Below are 19803 nucleotides of genomic sequence, written 5' to 3'. Positions count from 1 at the left end.
AAGAGTGGAGAGAAGAGAAGGACATTCCCGCCCGAAACCAACCCACACGGGAAGCTGCTTGGCGGGCAGACCACTTCCTCGAGAACCCGCTCCCAGCCCAGAGGGGTGCTCGCTGCCCCTCCGCTGCGCGCGGGGAAGTCTTCTTTCGGCGAATTCATGCCTTCCCGGGTAGGATCTCCGAGCGCGGGGACCCGTGAGCAAGCCCAGGTCCCACCAACGGGCGGCCGCCCTTGCTCCCGGGATAGCGGGGGTTATTACGCGCGCGCTTCTGCAAGGCAGTCTTTGCTTTCCGGCTAGGGACAGACTTTGTTTTCCGCTCTACCCTACCTGGCCTTCTGCTCCCGAGTGAGCACCCTGACAGAGCCCAACTACAGTCACGCACACACGCTCCCACTCACACAGCGCCCTGGCCAGGATGTCCTGCGCGAGCCGGCTGCGCACCTAGCCACCGCGCTACCAGGGCGCGCATCTCCGCCCGGCTGCTGCGAAGGAGGCTGACCCCTCCAGGTGCCGCGTGGTTGGGACGAAGTGAAACATCCCCGAGTGTCCCCTTCGCGTGGAACCATGGGGCCGGAACATACCCAGAAAGCCGGGACCCCAGCCCGCCGGGAGCGGGTTTACAGTTGCAGGCAATAGAGCCATCTTTTCCAAACCGAACGCGCATATAAGAGGTTGCTGAGGGAAGGATAGAGCCTAAGTACACACGAAAGTTACAGCGCGCCTTAAAACTAAACAGCATTTTTGATGGATTGGGCCACAAATTACGGTATAAATGTGTATAAGTCAGAACGTTAATACCTTTTCAAACAATGATCTTATTTCATCTTTACAGACACCCTAGAAGGGGACATTATTATTATTCCCGTTTTACAAAAAGAGTAACTAAAATTCAGAGACAGTGACTTACCCAAGGTCACCAGGAGCCGGTCAAAGCAGGTCAAGTCGTCAAACCAAAGCTGAGGCAAGTGCCAAGGAGGGCAGCAAGAGCTGTTGGGGAGAACACACACACACACACACACACACACACACACACAATCAGACAATAAACGAACAGGTATTTGTGAGATATTTGTATAAAGTCTTGGTGGGGGGGGGGGGTCAAGTGCTAACCCGGGCCTCTAGGTCCCCTCCCCCAGGACCCCTTGGCCTTCCAGTCTATTCCAAAAACCTCCTGCAGGAATCTTCAAACAATAGGAAAAAGTATTTCCTTGCTAGCCGTTCTCTGGATAAACCATATAGAAACTACTAGATGCTCTACATGGATATACATACAGAAGTGTATATATAGACAGACAGATTCCTCCAAACGACACGTGATTTTGCAAAAATAGTAAGTTCTTTATGTATATCTGTGTGCATTTATAGAAGAAATGTGGCTCTACCTCTATGACAACTGGACAAAAGGGAACCTTCGTTTTTTGCAGTTTACTGTCATAGGTACACATCCCAGCCCGGCAGTGAGGGGTGGGTGGAAAAGGTAGTTTTTCAGTCTTCTTGGCAGACCTAGCGGCCAGAGGAAAGCCAAGAAACTCAGGGTTTGTAGTCCCTTGGCAAGGGGGATGGGCACCATAATTGACAGTTCTTTTTATAAAACACATATCCAGAACCATTTTCCAGCCTTATTCCAAACTTCCCAAAGGAATGTGCACTTGTCTGCACCAAAATGTAATGGGATAGCTAGAACTGAACTGGAGGGCATGGGGTGGAGTAAGAAGGTACAATTTTAAAAGGTTTTTTTTTTTTCTTCTGTGTAAAAACAATATCTGGGATTTGCTCTAAAATTTCTACAAGAAATAAAAATATCAAGAGGGAAGGGATAGCTGAACCAAGTGTGACAAATCTTGGTAATTGCTCAATCTATGGGATGGATATATGAGGATTCATTGTATATCCCCTCCACTCTGTGTATTATGAAACTTTTCATATAAAAAAGATAAAATTAAAACTCAACCACTTCACTTAAACTGAGTGTATTTATATATATATATATATAAATTATACATCAATAAAACAAGTTTCAAGGTGTTTTTAAAAAGTGAGCTGCAACACCGAATGTCTTTCCATCTCACTCAAAGACCAAGTTCATTCAGAAAGCATGCTTCAGAGCCCGAGTCTACTGGTAGCATCTTAATCTGGGTTCCCAAACCTAGATCCCCCCCCCCTTTTCTTTTTCTCATCTAAACCAGCCCTACCCTGTCTGTTGCCTCCTCTTTTAGCCAGCTGCTCCTAAAGTTTTCTTTTATCTTACAGACTTTCAGCAGGACTTTTTCCAGGCAGCTGCAAGGGCTTTCCTTAGTTAAAAGGAGTGAAAATGAATAAAAGTCAAGGATTGTCTTTCCATCACTGTAGACACTAAGACACAAGAAAGTGGTCTTGGAGCGTCTCTGCAGATGAAGAGATCCAGAGAAGGAAAGAGGACACATTGGCTCAGAATCAGAACCAGGGTCTCCAGTGGGTTGGTGTGTGTGTGTGTGTGTGTGTGTGTGTGTGTGTGTGTGTGTGTGTACCACTTTCTACTGGACCACAGGAGAGGTCTGGGGGCTCAAGATGAAACAAAACAAAACAAAACAAAACAAAAAAACAAACAAAAAATGAAGGCACAATGCCCCTGCCCCTTGCTTCTTGGAACCAAAAACCCTGAATCGTATCCTGAATTTCTTCGGCAAGACCTAAACAAGTTTGCAACCGAGAAAACTCATTTCAGTAGAGAAGTGCCAAGTGTGTGACTAATTTTCCTGTTTGTAATGGGGAAGGAAGATAGGAAAAGCAAAATGTGTCCTAAAGGTAGACCACCGCAGTACAAGAAGACATCTGTCCGCTTAAGGGTTAAACACCGCCCAGAAGAAGGCCTGGGCTGGGCCTGGAACCGCGGATTTGGGGTGACCCGGGAGGCGCAGGGCAGGATAGGGAGACGGAATGGGCTGGCTCGGTAACCACGCTGCCGGTAGCCCAGTCGCCGCTATTCCCGAGAGCCTGGCGCCACCCAGCGGAAATGAGAGGAACTCCCGCCTCTCCTCTTGCAGGCGCGGAAGGGGAAGCTGGCGGCGGACCGCGCAAATGAGAAAATTTCGGAGAATGGGAAAGACACACTCAACCGACAACTCCAAAAGACCGCACCCGGCCTGCCCAGCTCACCTCTCTCTCCACTCTCAAGGTCAACGAGACCAAGTCCCCAAAAGGCCAAGACTCCTTTTTCCTAAAATACAAAATGTGTGGAGGCTCAACCAAACGCAAGGCTGTGCCTTAGCGGTGTCAGCCGCGATCGCAGGCCAAGGGGAGAGGCGAGTGGGGATGGGCTAAAGGCGAAGGGGATGCGTAAATCATCCACAGGGATTTTTGGCCCGAGTCCCTGTTTCCGAAAGTTTGCGGGGATGGCTTTGACGTTGATTATATAGCTGTTCTCTTTTCAAGTGCGCGCCCCTCCCCACCGCAGCCCGTCTTGGTGTGCGAGGATTGTGTTTGAAAGAGAGGAAGCATTCTTGAAGTGGTGGGTGATGGATTGTCTAAATCCTTCTGGGACATTTTGGGCGGGGGGTTTCGAGACAGCTCATCAATAAAGAACCCCCAGGAGAGAGAAGGGGGGTGGCAAACAGCTCCGCCGCGCCGCCCGGGGGCTCTAGGCCTGGAACAGAACCCTAGGGGGCAGAGGTCCAGGATGGAGGGGTCCGGAGAACGGGGGCGAGAGGGAACGAGGGGGCCTGGGCAGGTGGAGGTCGGGTACTCCGTACCGGGTACCCTAGGCCCACTGACGCCTTCCAGGCCGCACCGCGTGGGTGCCGAGCGCTGTGATTTATGTGTGGGGGCGCACGCTTTATCACACTGACGGGAAAGGCTGGTTTCCTCCCAGCTACTAGAAGTGCAGGGAACAGAGAACTGGAGAACGCGTGCAGGACGCACCTCCAGGCTGCTTCGCTTGCAAGCCTTGCTCCTCTAGTATTTTTTTTTTTTCTTCATCTCCATTGGGCCCCAGCCCTCGCTGCATGCGCTTTCCCTTAGTAAAGATTTCTTTTCGAAGGCTCAACCGAAAACCCATTCACCTGTTTTAGATTGGATGCATGCGGGTGGGGAGTGTGTAAGGATGACCCGGCTCAAGCCGACTCCGCGGGTCTGAAAGGCTCAGAGCCCCTAAGGCAAGCTGCGGATAGGTCGTAGCCTCTGAGGCAACGAGGTCCTCTTCTTTTTTGTCACGTAGCACAGCCTTCAAAAGATGTCCCACTCGGGGTCGTCTCAGCCCTTAGCATGGACTCTCCCGGACCCCCTTAGAAGGGAAGGCTACCCTGCGTGCGGAATCCCGACCGCGAATCGCACACCCAAACGCTCACTCCCTCGAGAGCAAAGCTGGGCTGGAGAGGCAGCTTTGGTGTCTGAACCCATGTACAATGCTCGGCCTGAGCTTTTCCTGAGAGCCATGGGTCTTTCTGGACCACCCTGCCTGTCCCATCACAAACGTGCCCTCTTGGATTCTCGCGGCCCTTTCCGAGGGGGAGGGCCCTGGGGGGTTCCACCAAGGAGCTGCCTTCTTCCAATTCTTGGAGCCAGCACCGACGGTCAGATTGGGGGGGGGGGGAGCCGGGGGAGGGAAGGCGGGCTCCCTAAAGGCAGCTCCTCCGAGGTGGCGCCTGGGCGCCCCGAGGTCCCCAGTCGGGCTCTGGGCGCCGAGCACGTTTTATTTATCCCCACAGAGGATGCTGGAGGACAAAAGAAATATTTGGACGTCAGAACTGATTTATATTTTTGGAAGGGCTACGTTTCCTTTTCTGAAGAGAAGCAAGCGTGCCCCATATCCTGAGCTCAGCGGGGAGAGCGGGAGGGGTTTAAAGCGCCGGGAATTTCACCACCACTGTGAGTGCGCAGGGCCCGGCGCTCGGCCGATCCCGCCGCCCCCAGGGATATTTATTTGTCTGAGGCTGGGTGTGGGGGGGGGGGGGACGGGGACAAGGAACTGAGCCAGACCCGGGTCGGGCTGGGACCCCCGGGGCGCTTCCCGCCAGCCGGCCTCTCAGTGGTGCTCTGTATGGATTCCCGGCTTGCGGCTTCCAACGCATTGGACTGGTGCCTCCGAGGTCCTCGGCGCTCACCCGGCCGGTTCTGGGCACGCGATGACCCCGAGGCGCCTCTCAGGTGGGCCGGCACGTCCACCAGCGCTGCCCTGCGTGCATGCCAGGCCAAGCCACTGCGCCCGGAGGCCCTGGAGGCGGGGAGGTGGGGAGGGAAGGGCGTGAGGCCACCCAAGGCCGAGGCACAGTCGTTCGGGCGCCGGGAAGGTGGCCGGGGTCCTGCCCTCCTCCAGGTTTTCTGGGCCGCCCTCCCTGCTCCCACCGGTCCTTTTGTCCTGCGCAGCAAAGCCGGGGACCCCTCCCGCGGCACAAGTGGATACCAAACACTGTGAGGAGTTACCACCACTGAAACTCGCTTCCATCTTTCTCTCCGAGACTAAGAATGGGTGGCACAGATTTCCCTACTCATTTTCCTTCGCCCCTGGGAGCCCTTTCCTTCCTGTCCCCTTAGGAGGTGCACAGACCATCTCTGTTCCAACCAAGGTCACTTGCCCTTCTTCCCACAGACCTCAGAGAGGCCTTCTAGGCAGAGCGGCCCGTCTCTACTATGGAAACTCCCACAGTAACCGCAGGGAGCAGACGATTCCTAAGGCCGGTTGCAGCCGGCGCAGTGCTACACCTGGTACCCCTGCAGGTCCCAGGGCCGCAGGGGTCGGCTCCCAGGGGCATCGCAAGGATGCAGTCTCCCACCTTAGGGAACCGGGGCCTCGCGATCTGGAGAGTGCAGTGGTGGAAAGCGGCGCGATCTTTGCCTAGGGGTCTGCTAGGCTGAACCCCTTTCTCAGCCCTCCCACATTGCCCTCAAACCCAGCCCAACCAAGTGGGTGACCAGGTCATGCCTACAGCCAGGCCCAGGAGATCTGGGGCTATCGGGGGATCTCTCAGGAAGGTGGCCATAAAATGAGACCTTCCCGGGACACAGGCTTTTGGAGACCGGAAGAATCTATCCAAATAAACACTTGGAATTAGACGGCTGGTGTTCAAACCCGGAGGTCTGGGGATTTCTGGACTGAGGAAAGAGAGCAGACCCTAGGAAAGGTGTAAAATTCCGACTGATAGCCCTCCTCGCCAGGCTCCCCTCTACAGCCTGGGCGAGTGCTCTGACGCTGTTCCGGGAAGAGTTTTCTGTCTGGAGAGGCCTGTGCTCCTCCATCACTTCTTCCGACGCACTGGCCTCCCTAGTACCAGCCACGGATTTCCACCGTCCCGATCTAGAAAGGCCTCGCGGGAGTTCGAGAAGCCTCTAAACACTTTAACTTTGTACCTAAACACAGGGTGAAAATATTGGTCAATCTAAAACTTAATTGGGAAGAGGCTTTCCTCCGCCTGGGCCCAGGAGCCAGGGAAGGGGGAGGAAGGGGGACAGCAGAGCGCGAACTGCCGGCTGGGGAGAGCAGTTAGAGCGCCGTAAACATTTTCGGTTCGGGTGCGTCTCTTCTGTCGGTGACTAGTTTAGTCTAAGCCCTTTCATGTAAAACCCACGAAGCAGAGGAAGCATGCTCAGAGCATAAAATTTAAGCCGCAGTAAATGAAGAGATTTCCTAGAATAAAATGCCGATTACAGAACAAAATCGGAGAAACCCAAGCTCCCCGAAGTTTACATTCCCTTGCGCCGGAGCAGGGGTGGGAACTTGGGGTTTGGAGAGGGAAAGGAATCCGCAGCCCAGATGGAGACAGTCCACCAAAGGAGGATGATGAGAGGGCCGTTCGCAGGAGGCTCTGAATTTCTGGTTAACCAAGGAGGGCCCCGGGCCAATCTCCGATCATTTAAAGGAACCATACCTTTCCTTCCCGTAAGAAAAAAAGTCCCGATTTTTGTTGCTTATAAGGCACCACCACAGAGAAGTGCCTCCAACTGAGGGAAGCATCCTAAACAAGGACAGGGTTCAAAGACAAACACAACTTTCCTCTTGCACATGGTCTGTAAACAGAAATTAAGATATCCTTGCCAGGGATAAAGACTTTGACATAATTTGTTATCACACTCACTCTTACGCAAGAGATCTGTATAAATCAGTGATGAAAGCAGACTCAGAGAGGGTTTGCTGCAACCTGGTGGAATGAACACCAAATCTGCACTCCCAGGTGCATGTGTGACCTCTGACAAGGAATTCAGTCTTTCTGAGCCTCAGTTTCCTCACCTCCAAAACCGAATGATGGGCTCTAGGCCATGTGGTGATGATATGTATGAAAAGGCTCCTATCCTGTGGGGTCTATAATAAAGATGCAGAACTGACTTGTTCTAGTCCTGCTGACCCATGCCAGGGTAGGTTTTTATAGACAAAAGTGGGGTCCCCAAGAAAGAGTTTTGGAGAAGAGTCTTTCCTGCTCAGATAATAGACAAGGCCACCAACTCATTTCTTCCCAGAATGCAGGGATCCCTGAGACCCAAAGAGAGAGAAAAGATTCCAAGTTGGCAGAAAGTCTACCTGGCTGGTGTCCTAACTGTTCTCCCATGCCTATTGCCTTTCTAGGACACGTCTAGGGCCCCCTGAAGGAAACCCCTAACCCTAGGGGTTAGAAATGGCATTTCTTGCTAGTTTAGAAGCTAAATGCTAGATGTGCACTAAAACATGCACTACTGTCTCCTGGATGGAGACTGGAGCGCAAAAAAAAAAAAAAAACTCCCTGATAATTTAGCCAGCTGAATTGGAAGAAACTTAAAAATACTTAGAAGTACGGGTTTTTTAAAGAGTATCAGCTTTGGGAGGTCTGTGCACCCCCTAAAATCCCATGCAAAATGGGAGCCTTTTTCTGGAGGCAGGTTCCCTAGCTGTCATCAAATTCTTCAGAAGAGCCAAAAAGCTTGAAGCTACTGGCTATCACTGGCCCTTCCTGGATTTTAGGGTTAGTGCCTTTTATTTTTCAGTCTCTGGGTCCTAAAACCTTTTAGGGCCTGCTCTGAAAGCAGCCAGCATACACTGAGCCCCACTTTAAACCACACACACCCTGAAGTCTATAACGTTAGGGAGCTCTCTATTTTTCTTAAATCTATTTCTATTTTACTTAAGTCATTATTTTTCAGACACTTTTAAGCATTGATTTCATGACCACATTAGATTTAATTCCATATTTAGCTTAAGCAATTGCATGTAAAATGGTAAAAAGAGGAGAGGAAAACACCGTGAAATAAATTGGGCCCTCCCAAAAAAAGTGCTCCGCAGCCAGTCAGTAAAAAAATTCTTAAGAGTGGAGACAACTGCAAACCTTCACCCCAACCCAATCAAAACATCACATCCGGGACAGAGGGACTGTTCTTTTTTTTTTTCCCCCTATTAGAAATGAAGGGTAAACTGAGTTCGGTTTAGCTGTGTTTTCTTAGCTGATTCTCAGCTACAATCAAGCCATTTTCGGACACATTCCCATGTAGGTACCAGGGGTGCTCTGGAGAAAGCTGTCGACGCCTGTTCAGCTAATTTAGGTTTTCTTTGTCTAATTACTGTGGAGCTTAGGGAAAAGGAGCCCGGCTCAGGGCAGTAAACTGACACTTGCTCTCTGTGTGTGGTATCCAGGCAGTTTGATGGAAAAAGCCTGCTTCCACTCAACTTCAGGTCACTGTCTGGGGCCAGCTGGGGCCCAGCCCCCAACCTCCTCCTCACTCCTCCCTCTTCTCCCCTCCCCTCACATACCCACCAGCACATTCAGCCAGGGGGCTACCGAGCCAACGCCAGATCCAGGCCCAAGGAGCTACCTCCTCTGTGTTCCATCCAAGGCTCTTGCTGCCCCTCCCCAAATCCCTGCACTCATGCACACACACAGACACCAACTCTCCCAGGCTCCGCAGCACGCACACGCTTGCACCTTGGTGCTTTCAGTGTAGAACCAAGCTGCACCCAGCCCTGCCTCCCCCTCCGTGGCCGGCCTGAAGCACCTCCCCTCTAGACCTCCCTCCACCCCAAAGCCCCTCGGTGGCCCGCCAGCTCCAGGCGTCCGCTTGCCTCCTCCCACTTCCCAGCCCCTGTCCCTGGTCAGACTACACTTCCTCGCACGTGTAATCCAATAACTAACTGTCGGGTCTCATTGGAAATGATTTCTCCTGAGGGCACATCCTCTCTCCAAGCCTGACTCTTACTTTGAGAGGAATTAGCCACAACGGAGACCGAGTGTTCTCCAACTGAAGGTAGCTTAGAGATGGCGCCGAGTTGTGGTGGGTAACTTTGAGGTTAAGGATGTAAACCTAGTGACAGTTACACATCCTTCAGGACTGAATGCAAATACAGCCTCTCGCTTATCTCAGAGGAGGCCTTCTTTTGACTTTAAAAAAAACAAAAACAAAAACAAAACAAAACATGACGTGGAAAACGAAAAGTAAGTGGAAGCAAATGCAAACATGAATGCCATTCGACTAGACTCTCTAAAACTTGGCTGAGGTGTCCATGTCCAAACCCCTCCGCTCCAAAGTTCCGAAAATGCCCGTGATCGGCCCCGGGGGACCGCACCCCTTGAGCGCTGGGGCGCCCTGGCGCTCGCCCTCTGCTAAGGAATCTTCGCGGAGGCTGCAGGCCCCGCCAGAGGGAGAGAAGATTGGCACGTTACCTTTGGGGTCTGGCACCGTGGCGTGTGCTGGGGGCTGCTGCAATGTCTAAAAGCAGTTGACAAATGGTGTGCGCGCGGGCACTGGGGTCGGCGACGACGGAGGCTCGGAACCGGCGGCGGCGGCTCCAGAGGCAGCATCATTCGCCCAGTTGGGGGAGGGGGTTACGTCGAAGGGGGAGGAGGAGGGGCTGGGTCCTCTCCGACGCGGCGGCTGCTATTTGGGATGCGAAGCGGGGGTGCGGTAAGGGGCAAGGGGAAAAGATGTCATAAAGTGATAGATAAGTGGTAGAGTTTTGCTAGAGGTGAGGTTCGTCCGAGCAAAAAGCGAGTTAGTCCGTGATCGCCCTGCCTAAAGGAGGGGGGTGGGGTGGGGGGAGGAAGAGGCCAAGAGAAGAAGCCAAAGACAGAGGGGACCCTGGAGAGCGAGGAAAGAGATAAGCGAGGGGCCAGCCGCCAGTTCCGGGGGTGGGAGGGTAGGGCGGGAGGAGGCGTCCTGGACCAGGGCGCCCTCCCCGCAGCGGCGCGGCGCGAGGAGGGGGCAGGGCGCGGTGGGGGCGGAGAGGGCGGGGGGAGGATGGAGGGAGGGAGGGCCCCGGGGGGAGGGTGAGGGAGGGAGGAAGTCCGAGAGACAGAGTGAGGAGGGCTCCTGAAGGGAGACGTCAGGCGCGTCCCCCGGGTCCGGCTCACGGTCCCTGCTCGCGGCGGCCGCTGGGGCTCCGCGGGGAGGGAGGCTGGGCTCGAGGAGGGCCCGAGGCCGGGGCCGGGATGCGCCGGGCGTTGCCTCCGGCCCGCCGCCACCGCCGCCGCCGTCAGGAGTCCCCGCGGAGCTGAGCGAGGAGCGGCCGAAGAGCTGGCCCGGAGCAGCATCGGCCGCAGCTCCGGTGCCGGGCTAGGGCGCTTCCCAGGCCGCTGGCCCACCCCCGCGTGGGCGCCCCCGCTCCCGGCCCCGCGCCCGGCGCCGCGCCCGGGACCCAGATGAGCGCCGAGGGCGGCCCGCCGGCCCCACTGCGCCGCGCGTGCAGCCCGGCCCCCGGCGCGCTCCAGGCCGCGCTGATGAGCCCGCCGCCCGCGCCCGCCGCCGCCCTGGAGACCCCGGCCGCCTCGTCGGCGGCGGCGGCGGCGGCGGCCGCGTCCTGCGCCTCGGCCTCGGCCTCCTCGAGCTCCGCCGGCGCCGCCGCGACCGCCTGCAAGGGCGCGGGCGGGGGCGCGGGCGGCGGGACAGGGGTCGCCAAGAAGGCGAGCTCGGGGCTGCGGCGGCCCGAGAAGCCGCCCTACTCGTACATCGCGCTCATCGTCATGGCCATCCAGAGCTCGCCCAGCAAGCGCCTGACGCTCAGCGAGATCTACCAGTTCCTGCAGGCGCGCTTCCCCTTCTTCCGCGGCGCCTACCAGGGCTGGAAGAACTCGGTGCGCCACAACCTCTCGCTCAACGAGTGCTTCATCAAGCTGCCCAAGGGCCTCGGGCGGCCCGGCAAGGGCCACTACTGGACCATCGACCCGGCCAGCGAGTTCATGTTCGAGGAGGGCTCGTTCCGCCGCCGGCCGCGCGGCTTCAGGCGGAAGTGCCAGGCGCTCAAGCCCATGTACCACCGCGTGGTCGGCGGCCTGGGCTTCGGGGCCTCGCTGCTGCCCCAGGGCTTCGACTTCCAGGCGCCGCCGTCGGCGCCGCTCGCCTGCCACGGCCAGGCCGGCTACGGCGCCCTCGACATGATGCCTGCGGGCTACGACGCGGGCGCGGGCGCCCCCGGCCACGCGCACCCGCACCACCACCACCACCACCACCACCACGTCCCGCACATGTCGCCCAACCCGGGCTCCACCTACATGGCCAGCTGCCCGGTCCCGCCCGGGCCCGGGGGCGTCGGCGCGGCCGCGGGGGGCGGCGGCGGCGGTGGCGGTAGCGGGGACTACGGGCCGGACAGCAGCAGCAGCCCCGTGCCCTCGTCCCCGGCCATGGCGAGCGCCATCGAGTGCCACTCGCCCTACACGAGCCCCGCGGCGCACTGGAGCTCGCCCGGCGCCTCGCCTTACCTCAAGCAGCCGCCAGCGCTGACGCCGAGCAGCAACCCCGCCGCCTCTGCGGGCCTGCACTCCAGCATGTCCTCCTACTCCCTGGAGCAGAGCTACCTGCACCAGAACGCCCGCGAAGACCTCTCAGGTAACGGCGCGGCCCGGGGTGGCCCGCGGCAGGCGTCGGCCCCCAGCCCGCAAGCCCTGCGCTGCTTCCACTCCGGCTGGGGCGCCGCAGCCTGGGGTCTGAGGGCACCGCAGCCTGGGGTCTGAGGGCACCGCGCCGTAGGGGTGGGAAGCTGACTGGGGTCTTACCGCCAGAAGCCGGGCCTCCAGAACTGCCGCCTGCCTGGAAGAGGTAGATCACTGCGGGTCACTGCTGGTCTCGGGCCTGGGAGGAGGGCTAAGGAGCTGTGTCTAGTTTCTTCTGTAGTATCTTGCGTTCGTTTTGCTGTATTTTGATCTCAAAGTAAATGTCTGGAAGGGACATATTCGTATGCTGAGGTGTCGGGCGGGGAGGGGGTTTGCTGGGCAAGTGTTGAGAGGAGGTGTAGGCGTAGGCGAGGGAAGAACAGAGAAAAGCAGAGTGGGACCCCAGGATCTTTCACAAGGCAGAAATATTGCCAAGGGGAGGGTCGGGAGCTGTTGAGGAGCCCCCTCCCAGCTGCCTCCAGCGGACCCACGTTCTTACACCATAGGTCTGTCCTGGGCCAGGAGAACCAGAGGTCCCCACTGTGACTGAGCTGCTTAGTAGTGTGGCTGGTTTAAATTGTGTCGATGGGAGATTATGAAATTTTATTGACTTGCCAGAGGCCATGAAGGGTGGGAGGGGTAGATGAGAGTGGAGAAAGAAATTTGAATATTTAACCGGGTTTATCTGGAGAGCGGAGATAAACCCTCTTCTATTAACCTCTCCGAGGTAGCTGCAAATTAAAATAGGGCCCAACTGCCGGTCCTGGCAGGGACAAAAGGTGCTCTGCTCACATTCACCTCCATCCAGAGTAGAAAGTGGTTCATACAGTGATGATGGATACACGATATGTTCACGTGTGCATGCAGCAGGAGCATCTGGGAGCAAGGAAGCCCAGAAATGGGCAAAAGATGTTGGTTCCCTTGATGGTGAAATTTCCCAAATAGGCCTTTAAATGCGGGTCTCAGAGGTTAACTAAACAAAGCCAGTCTCGGCAGGACCACACCGAAGGGGATTTTAGCCTGACTTAACCCACTGAGAGCAGTCTCATTCAATTTTATGGGAATTTCAACAAGTAACCAATACAGACCACCCTCCCCTCTGATTCCACTCTCCCTTTGGAGAGGTTTTGAAACACACACACACACACACACACAAACACACACCCCTAGCCTTCCTCCTCTTCCCTCAGGGCAGGCCCGACTCAACTTGAACCCAGAGTGCTCCCAGCGGCGGCAGTAGCAGCTCAGGAGCAGTGTCCCAGAACAAACCCACGCAGGAAAGCGATTTTGGCCCCTGGCGGCCGGTCATTCCCCACATGGAGCCACCAGAAATGCGGGGGGCTGGAAGCCCAGCTCTTTGTCTGGGAGAGGACCGCGCGGGCCGGCCTCACGACCTCTCATGCAGCCTCCCAGTTCTGGGCCTGCTGGAGCCCCGGCACTACCCCTTGGCGGAGTGCGGAGACGCTGGGGAGGCCGTGGCTAGGGCCCGAATCTCTGTTGCTTTCTCCCTCACCCTCTGGCTCTACCTCTCTGGAACATTCTTCCCCCTAGTCCTCTTTGGCATCTCCCAGGAAGCCGCGGGTGCCCTGCGGAGCCTGATTCGGTGCGCGCTCGCTCGGCCGCGGCTCGCGGAGGCTGTGAAGGCCCAGCTGGGTGTGGGGGACTGGACAGGACGCAGGCACCGCAAGAAAACTGTCTGGAGAGCGCTGCCCGTGTTCTTGTCCGGCTACCGCGGCCCCTACTTAGGGTAGGGCGCCCGCGGCAAGGGCGCGTTTCGCGGGGACCGGGGCCTTGCTCGGCGCCTTTCCACAGCCCTGAAGGCCTCTCGAGAGGGTAGCTGGGGTCTTTCGGTCCCGCCGAGCATTCCGAGCGCCGGGCCACGGGCTTTGGGTGCGCGCTCACTTCCCCGGCCGGCTCCGGCCCCTCTCCCGGAGGGTCAGGAATTTGGCACCCAAATGTGTTTTAACGCGCCGGAGGAACCCACGTGTGTGCAGAGCCAGCAAGCGCAAACCGGGGTCAGGGTGGGTCCAGTCGCGTTTGATGGGAGCAGTGCCGCGGCGCCTGTTTGGTTACAATCGGTTTTATCGGTCAATAAACCCAGCCGAGTCAGCAGCCGCTTAGCAGCCTGTGGCTTCTTACCCGGGACCCGGGGAGCCGAGGAGGGGGCCGGTGACTGCGTGCCAAGGGTGTCAGGCCGTTCTTTAGGATCTATCCTCCGCGTAGCACGCCGCCCATTAGGAAAGACCTCGGCGAAGGGGCCTCTCTACCCCGGCGGGTCCAAGAGACGCCCAGGCCCCAGCGGTGCTGACCAGGGAAAGCAAAAGTAAAAGTGGGTTGCTCGGCCCCCGTCGCGGGGCAGCCGATTCTGGCGGTCGGCGCACTGACCCCCCCGGGGAGAAGCGACGAGACCCAGGCCTTCCCGTCCTGGGTTTCGAGGGCTCTTGGCGCGGCCAGAGGCCCCTGGCGTGCTGAGGGGTCTGCAGCCGATTCTGGACCGAGGAACGTTGCATGTAATACCAGACCTTTCTAAATTTAGTCTAAAACTTTCGGGACCTGCAAGCAGCTCAAAGACGCGTGCGGAGGAAACAGGGGTCTGCCTTGTTCTTTCCTGTCCTTTTCTGCAGAGATAGCACTGTTTTCATCATCCCCTTTTGGCACAGAGAATATCCCCGCTGTGACCCACTGCTCTGACCGTGCCAATTAGCTGGAAAATAAGGCAGGAGGCTCAAAACGAGAGAGGAAGGCGGGCGGGCCGTGGGGATTCTGGGACAGAGACCTTGAGCCACAGTAGCCACTGCGCCGCGCTGCGGGGTGCCAGACCCACAGCCCTGGCTAAACTGACCGCCCCTCACCCCCAGTGTTCATCCTGGGGTTGAAACGCCAGCCCCAGCCTCAGGAAATAATATGGGAATTCAAGCACATAAGAACCGGCTTCAGGGAACCTTGTTCTGCATTTGTGCCGTGCAAAACAAAACACCATGTTTGCACCGTCCTCTTATGACTTACAGTTTGGAACTTTGAGAAACTTTTCAGGGCTGGGATTTTCCTACCCATTTTATAGCACTATACAAAGGGACACACCAGCCCCTCTCATATCCTGGCTCAAAACAAGACAAGTTAAAATAAAAATTTTTAAAATAATGCACTCACCCACCCCCACCCCCCCACCCCCACCATCAGGGAGATGTATTTGTTCCTGAAAAGAGAATTTTTTTCTTTCTTCTTTCAGTGGGACTGCCTCGCTACCAACACCACTCCACCGCGGTGTGTGACAGAAAAGACTTCGTCCTCAATTTTAATGGCATTTCTTCTTTCCATCCGTCGGCCAGCGGTTCCTATTATCACCACCACCATCACCAGAGTGTCTGCCAAGACATCAAGCCCTGTGTCATGTGAATGGTCAGAGACAAAGCCATGCTTCTCAGATAGGAATTCCGGCGGACGCCCCCGGAACTTGTAATGTGCACACAGGTAGCAGTAAGTACCACACCTGTCACTTAGCCAAAGTGCCCAGCAGAGCATCGTTTACTGACACTTTTCTACCATCTCTGACAAGGAAGTGCCCACGGAGAACCGAAGTTCCTTAGTGGAGATGGTAGCTGAGAAACGTAAACATGTAACTCTGGGATCTTCATTGTCTTCAGTAATCAGGGTCAGAAAGGAGCAGACAAGTTGTTGTTGTCATTTTTTTGTTTGTTTGTTTGTTTGTTTTTTTGGTCTATGAAAACTTGTGTGCTTTTTAAAAAGGCAGTGCTAAGCACAGATTTCCAGAAATTCTTATCTTGTCGCCTAGCTAAGTAGGAGAGTTCTGTCTTGCCAAACCCTACATTTGGATACAGGTTCCAAGGAACATGATCAAGAAAGTATTCAGAGGCAATGTGTCTAGTTTAAGAAAGCGGTCTTCAGTGTTGCAACAATACAACGTTTTTATAAGGTTGTTTTCTACCACCATATTTTAAAAATATTTTTATGACCTTTATGTATACTCACACTCTTGCTTGTATTTTTTAAAAGGAGGATATATTTGCACTTATGTATACTTTTACAGTTTGCCAAAATATTTTGATGTAAATTTTTTTTCAATAAAATGTATATAACAAATAGTTGTTTTAGGGACATATTTCCTCCACGGACATCCCGCTGTCCGCCAGGTTCTCTCTGCCACCCGCCAGTGATGCAACCCTACACTGCTGTTTTGTTTCCCCCAAGTTGTATAATTGTCGTGGTGTGGGGTCTGTGCCTCGAGTAACACAGGCCAGGTTCCCATTGTGGGGTTTCTCAGGGGAGAAAGAGAAGGAAAGTTTTCTGTTATTTCTTTTTCTTCCCGCACCCTAGCTTTTCCCAGCTAAACAAAAACCAGAAGGTGAAAGGAACTTAAAAGAAAACCAGGCAAAGAAAGGCAAGAGTCGATTGGAGGAGAGAGTTTTGTGCCCCCTTTGTTCTCTTGCCTGTGTCTTTCCTGTGTTTCTGCCCCTTCCCCACCAGGACGGTGACAGGTTAGGTGCAAGGCAGCGTGTTCCAAGAGTGGGTCCCCACTTCCCCCTTGCCAGGCACTCAGTGTTACACAGGCGGTTCATCTGCTCCTTGTAAAGAGACCAGACTCAAAGGATGCTGAACAGTTGTGGGCATCTTTCAGGCTTCCTTGGAGAGCCACATTTAACCTGCTTTCCCCAGAAGCAGGATTTCACTTCCATAAAGCACTCTGTGGCCGCTGTCTATCCCCGTTTCTGATTTGGAGTATGGTCTGTCCTGTTTAGCAGCGTCCCCACCACCACCAAGCATCCCTCCCTTAACCCTCAAGAAAGTCATCCCTCTCTGCCTTTTAATGAGGAATTAAGGATTTCCGCCGAGCGTTCCCTCAGACCCCTTTCTCGCTCCATTTCCCAAGGCTTGAATCATTAGTGCTTAAGCCAGAGGAGTCACTCTGGGTTAAAGAGAGAAAATATTGGGCCACCGAGGCAGGAGGACTTGTTTCTTGCCCAGCCCACCCTCCTCTGACCAGCCCTTCAGAGTCACAGGCAGAGCCGGCTGTGGTGGATCTCAACCACGTCACACGTGGTCCCCCTCTGGCTTTTGTTTTGTTTTTGGTTTTTTCTTTTTCCTGAATGGAAAACTGACCTTTGTTTCCCATCCCTTAAAAGGTCCTTCTCCCAGTCCATCACGATACACTTAATACCACTCAGGAGATAACTTACACACAGGGCTTTTGTATTGCAAGCGAATTTCAGTCCAAAGACGGGCTTATTAGCAAAACATCTTGTTTCAAAAAATCTTAACCATCTCCCTAATCCTTGGGCTTCCTTCTTATATTTCCAAAATTAAGCAGTGATTTAAACATTTTTTTGTATCTCCATTATCATATTTGCAGTTAAACAGGGCTTTTTTTTTTTCTTTTTCCTTTTAAACTGAGCTACTCAGGCCTGCTATAAATTATAAAGTCAGTTTCAGAGTTTGCTCCGACCACAGTGCTGTGTTTACATTCCTTCCAAGGCAGCCTGCATGGTCGTAATTTATATCCTAAACACTTGAACGTAACTTGTTTATACAGAGAATGACAGGACCTCAACGATAAAAAAAAAAAAAAAAAAAAATGCATCTGTCGGGCTGCCGCATTAAAAAGGCGAGCACGCCCCCTAGTGGGGGTAAGGAGAACCGCTGCTGGTGAGTCAGATTTCTAGCACGGTTTCAAATTAGAACTTAAAAAAAATTTAAATGCTTTTCCGACAGAGACATTTGTAAGTATCTTACATTCAGGAAATATAATTTCTGGTTTTAGGAAAAGCTTTTGCTCTTTCCATGTAATGACTTGCCCTGATCCAGATCAAGATTCACTGACCTGAACAGACTTCAAAGGTGTTTAAAAAAATCTGACTGGCCACCTTTGCAATCATCGTTTCTAGAGTTCTTTCCAAATAAGATAGTTTTTCGTTTCCTTTTGAACCAAAATTCCTTACAATATAAGGGATTGTCTCCTAACAGATGGACAAAAACACACCACATTCATTTCCCCCTCCCTTTCTTGTTTGTTTGCTTGAGAGACATGCCATGCTTGGCTTTAAATGTTCCTCAGATTTTAGTGATTTATTCTAAAACAAGTGCTACCATACATTTAGGAGTGAAAATAAACGAACTAACTCAAAGGGAGACAAATGCCTCAATGTTTTTCTTTTTTTATCAAACGTATTTTGAAAGCTTAGAGTTTCTGCTCATTGGCTTAAACTGTAAAGTGCTATATAAAAAGGCATTTGATTCTTTTGTGTAAGAATTATGTATATTGTTTTTTTGTTTTTTAGTTAGGGCTGTATAAATAAAGAAGAAACCAGGTAAAGGCTGCGCACGTCCTCTTCATTTGCCAGGGCTCCTGTACAAATACCACTCACTTCTTGGTATGAACAACAGGAATTTATCATCTCATGGTTTTGGAGGCTAGAAGTCCAAAATTAAGATTTCTGTAGCATTCTGGTGATGGCTTCCAGGTTCTGCCTCTGTCACATGTCCGTTGTCTCCTTCAGTTTTTACTTATGGCTTCTACTTCCACGTCTACAGTTTGGCTTGATTCAGCTTGGCCTCATCTAAATAGGATTTTTGAAGATCCCATGTACAAAGGGGTTCACACTCACTGGATTGGGGGTTACGCCTGGAACATATCTTTTTGGGGGACGTGATTCAGTCTACCACTGTGCTATAGAAAAAGGTATTTGACATTCTACCCTTGTGATTGGGCATGAAATAACATTAAAACTGCCTCCCCAAATGCTTAAATGGATATGAGAAAAGTTTTCAGAAACAATTCTGAATGGCCCCACCATCCATATGTCACGGGGCAGAGACCTGGCTCCCCGGGCAGGTGACATTCAGGTAGGTGTGAAACACACAGGGGTGTGTAAAGGAGATGGTCCTTTCTCGGGTGGAGGGCCAGATAACAAGCAGAGTCTCGGTGGGCAGGAAGTCGCCCAGGGCCCTTCCAGTTAGACTGGGATCTGGAAAAGCCAGCCCCTTGTAAGCATGTGGTCTCCACAATAAGTGCTTTTTTGAAATAATGTTTCTGAACTCTGTCTTTGGACATGCAATTAGACACACGGTTGAGCGTACCAACTTTGGTGTCTTTTTATTCCGGGGTTGCCAAGTAAGATGTTCCTAGGTTTTATCCCCAAAGTAAAACTCGCAGGATAACCAAATATATGGGGAATTCCCATTTCCCCAGTGGATTGCATGATTGGTAGAACCTTCAGAGTGAGTGCCTTTGTTTCACATGAGTCTTAATTGGAGAATGTTGGGTGCTTGGCCAACCAGAAGCAAATTCACTGTTACACACATTTCAGATGGCCTGAACGACGCATGTCCAAATGGAAACTTCAGGAGGCTGCTGTTCCCGCCTCGGACTGACATTGCCTTCCTAAGCCCTTTCCAGGACGTCGGGCTGTAATGGAACCCACACAGGTGGGTGCCCAGGCACCCAAGCACTAGCCCAGCTGTGCCCATTACCAGTTCAGTTTCTTAGGCAAGTCATAAGGCTCTGGACCTCTATTTTCTCATCCATAAAATGGGGGTAAAAATACTGCCCCACCTGTCAAAAAATAAAAAATAAAAAGGCATTTGATTCTTTTGCATAAGAATCATTCTGTGTTTTGTCTTTAGTTAAAGGCTGCATAAATAAAGAAGGGAGAAACCGGGTAATTACTGTAATTACTAAGCTCAGACCAAATGCTGGGCATTTGCTATAGAACCCCACATCTTACTTAATGCTTTCACTCCCTGGGATGTAGGTATTTTGATCCTGTTCAAAAATCTGCATTAGGGCCTATGGCTACCAGGGTTCAACTTACATCTTCTGATTTCAAATCACTTCATGTACTTTACCTAACGTAGCATAGAAGAATGCTGCATCTGACATTGCAGATACAGAAGCAGTGGGTCTCTTCATTCTAAAGCAGAAGTTCTCAAACTCAAGCATGCAACGGAATGACCTGGAAAGTTTGTTAAAGAGAGAAGGAGGAGCCACCCCCAG

The 19803-nt window shown here is 53.3% G+C and overlaps 1 protein-coding gene and 1 long non-coding RNA gene across 3 annotated transcripts in view; one reads left to right on the top strand and one right to left on the bottom strand.

Annotated features, from left to right (window-relative positions):
- The window catches only part of LOC119540095, an 81964-nt gene extending 71952 nt beyond the window's left edge, over positions 1-10012 (bottom strand). For both annotated transcript variants that reach the window (XR_005218035.1, XR_005218036.1), the window contains exons 1-2: positions 9594-10012; positions 908-987 (exon numbers count right to left, since the gene is read on the bottom strand). This is a non-coding gene — a long non-coding RNA (uncharacterized LOC119540095). The remainder of the gene's footprint in view (positions 1-907; positions 988-9593) is intronic.
- A 232-nt stretch (positions 10013-10244) lies between these two features.
- FOXF2 (forkhead box F2) lies at positions 10245-18113 on the top strand. Its single transcript, XM_037844113.1, has 2 exons — positions 10245-11751; positions 15025-18113. Exons 1-2 carry the CDS (start codon positions 10569-10571, stop codon positions 15189-15191), a joined length of 1350 nt encoding a protein of 449 aa, XP_037700041.1. The 5' UTR covers positions 10245-10568; the 3' UTR covers positions 15192-18113.
- The last annotated feature ends 1690 nt before the right edge of the window (positions 18114-19803 follow it).

Source organism: Choloepus didactylus, chromosome 7 (assembly GCF_015220235.1).
Source record: "Choloepus didactylus isolate mChoDid1 chromosome 7, mChoDid1.pri, whole genome shotgun sequence".
Taxonomy (NCBI): Eukaryota; Metazoa; Chordata; class Mammalia; order Pilosa; family Megalonychidae; genus Choloepus; species Choloepus didactylus.
The sequence above is the reverse complement of the archived record's forward strand: the minus strand, read 5'-3'. Positions and strand labels throughout refer to the sequence as shown.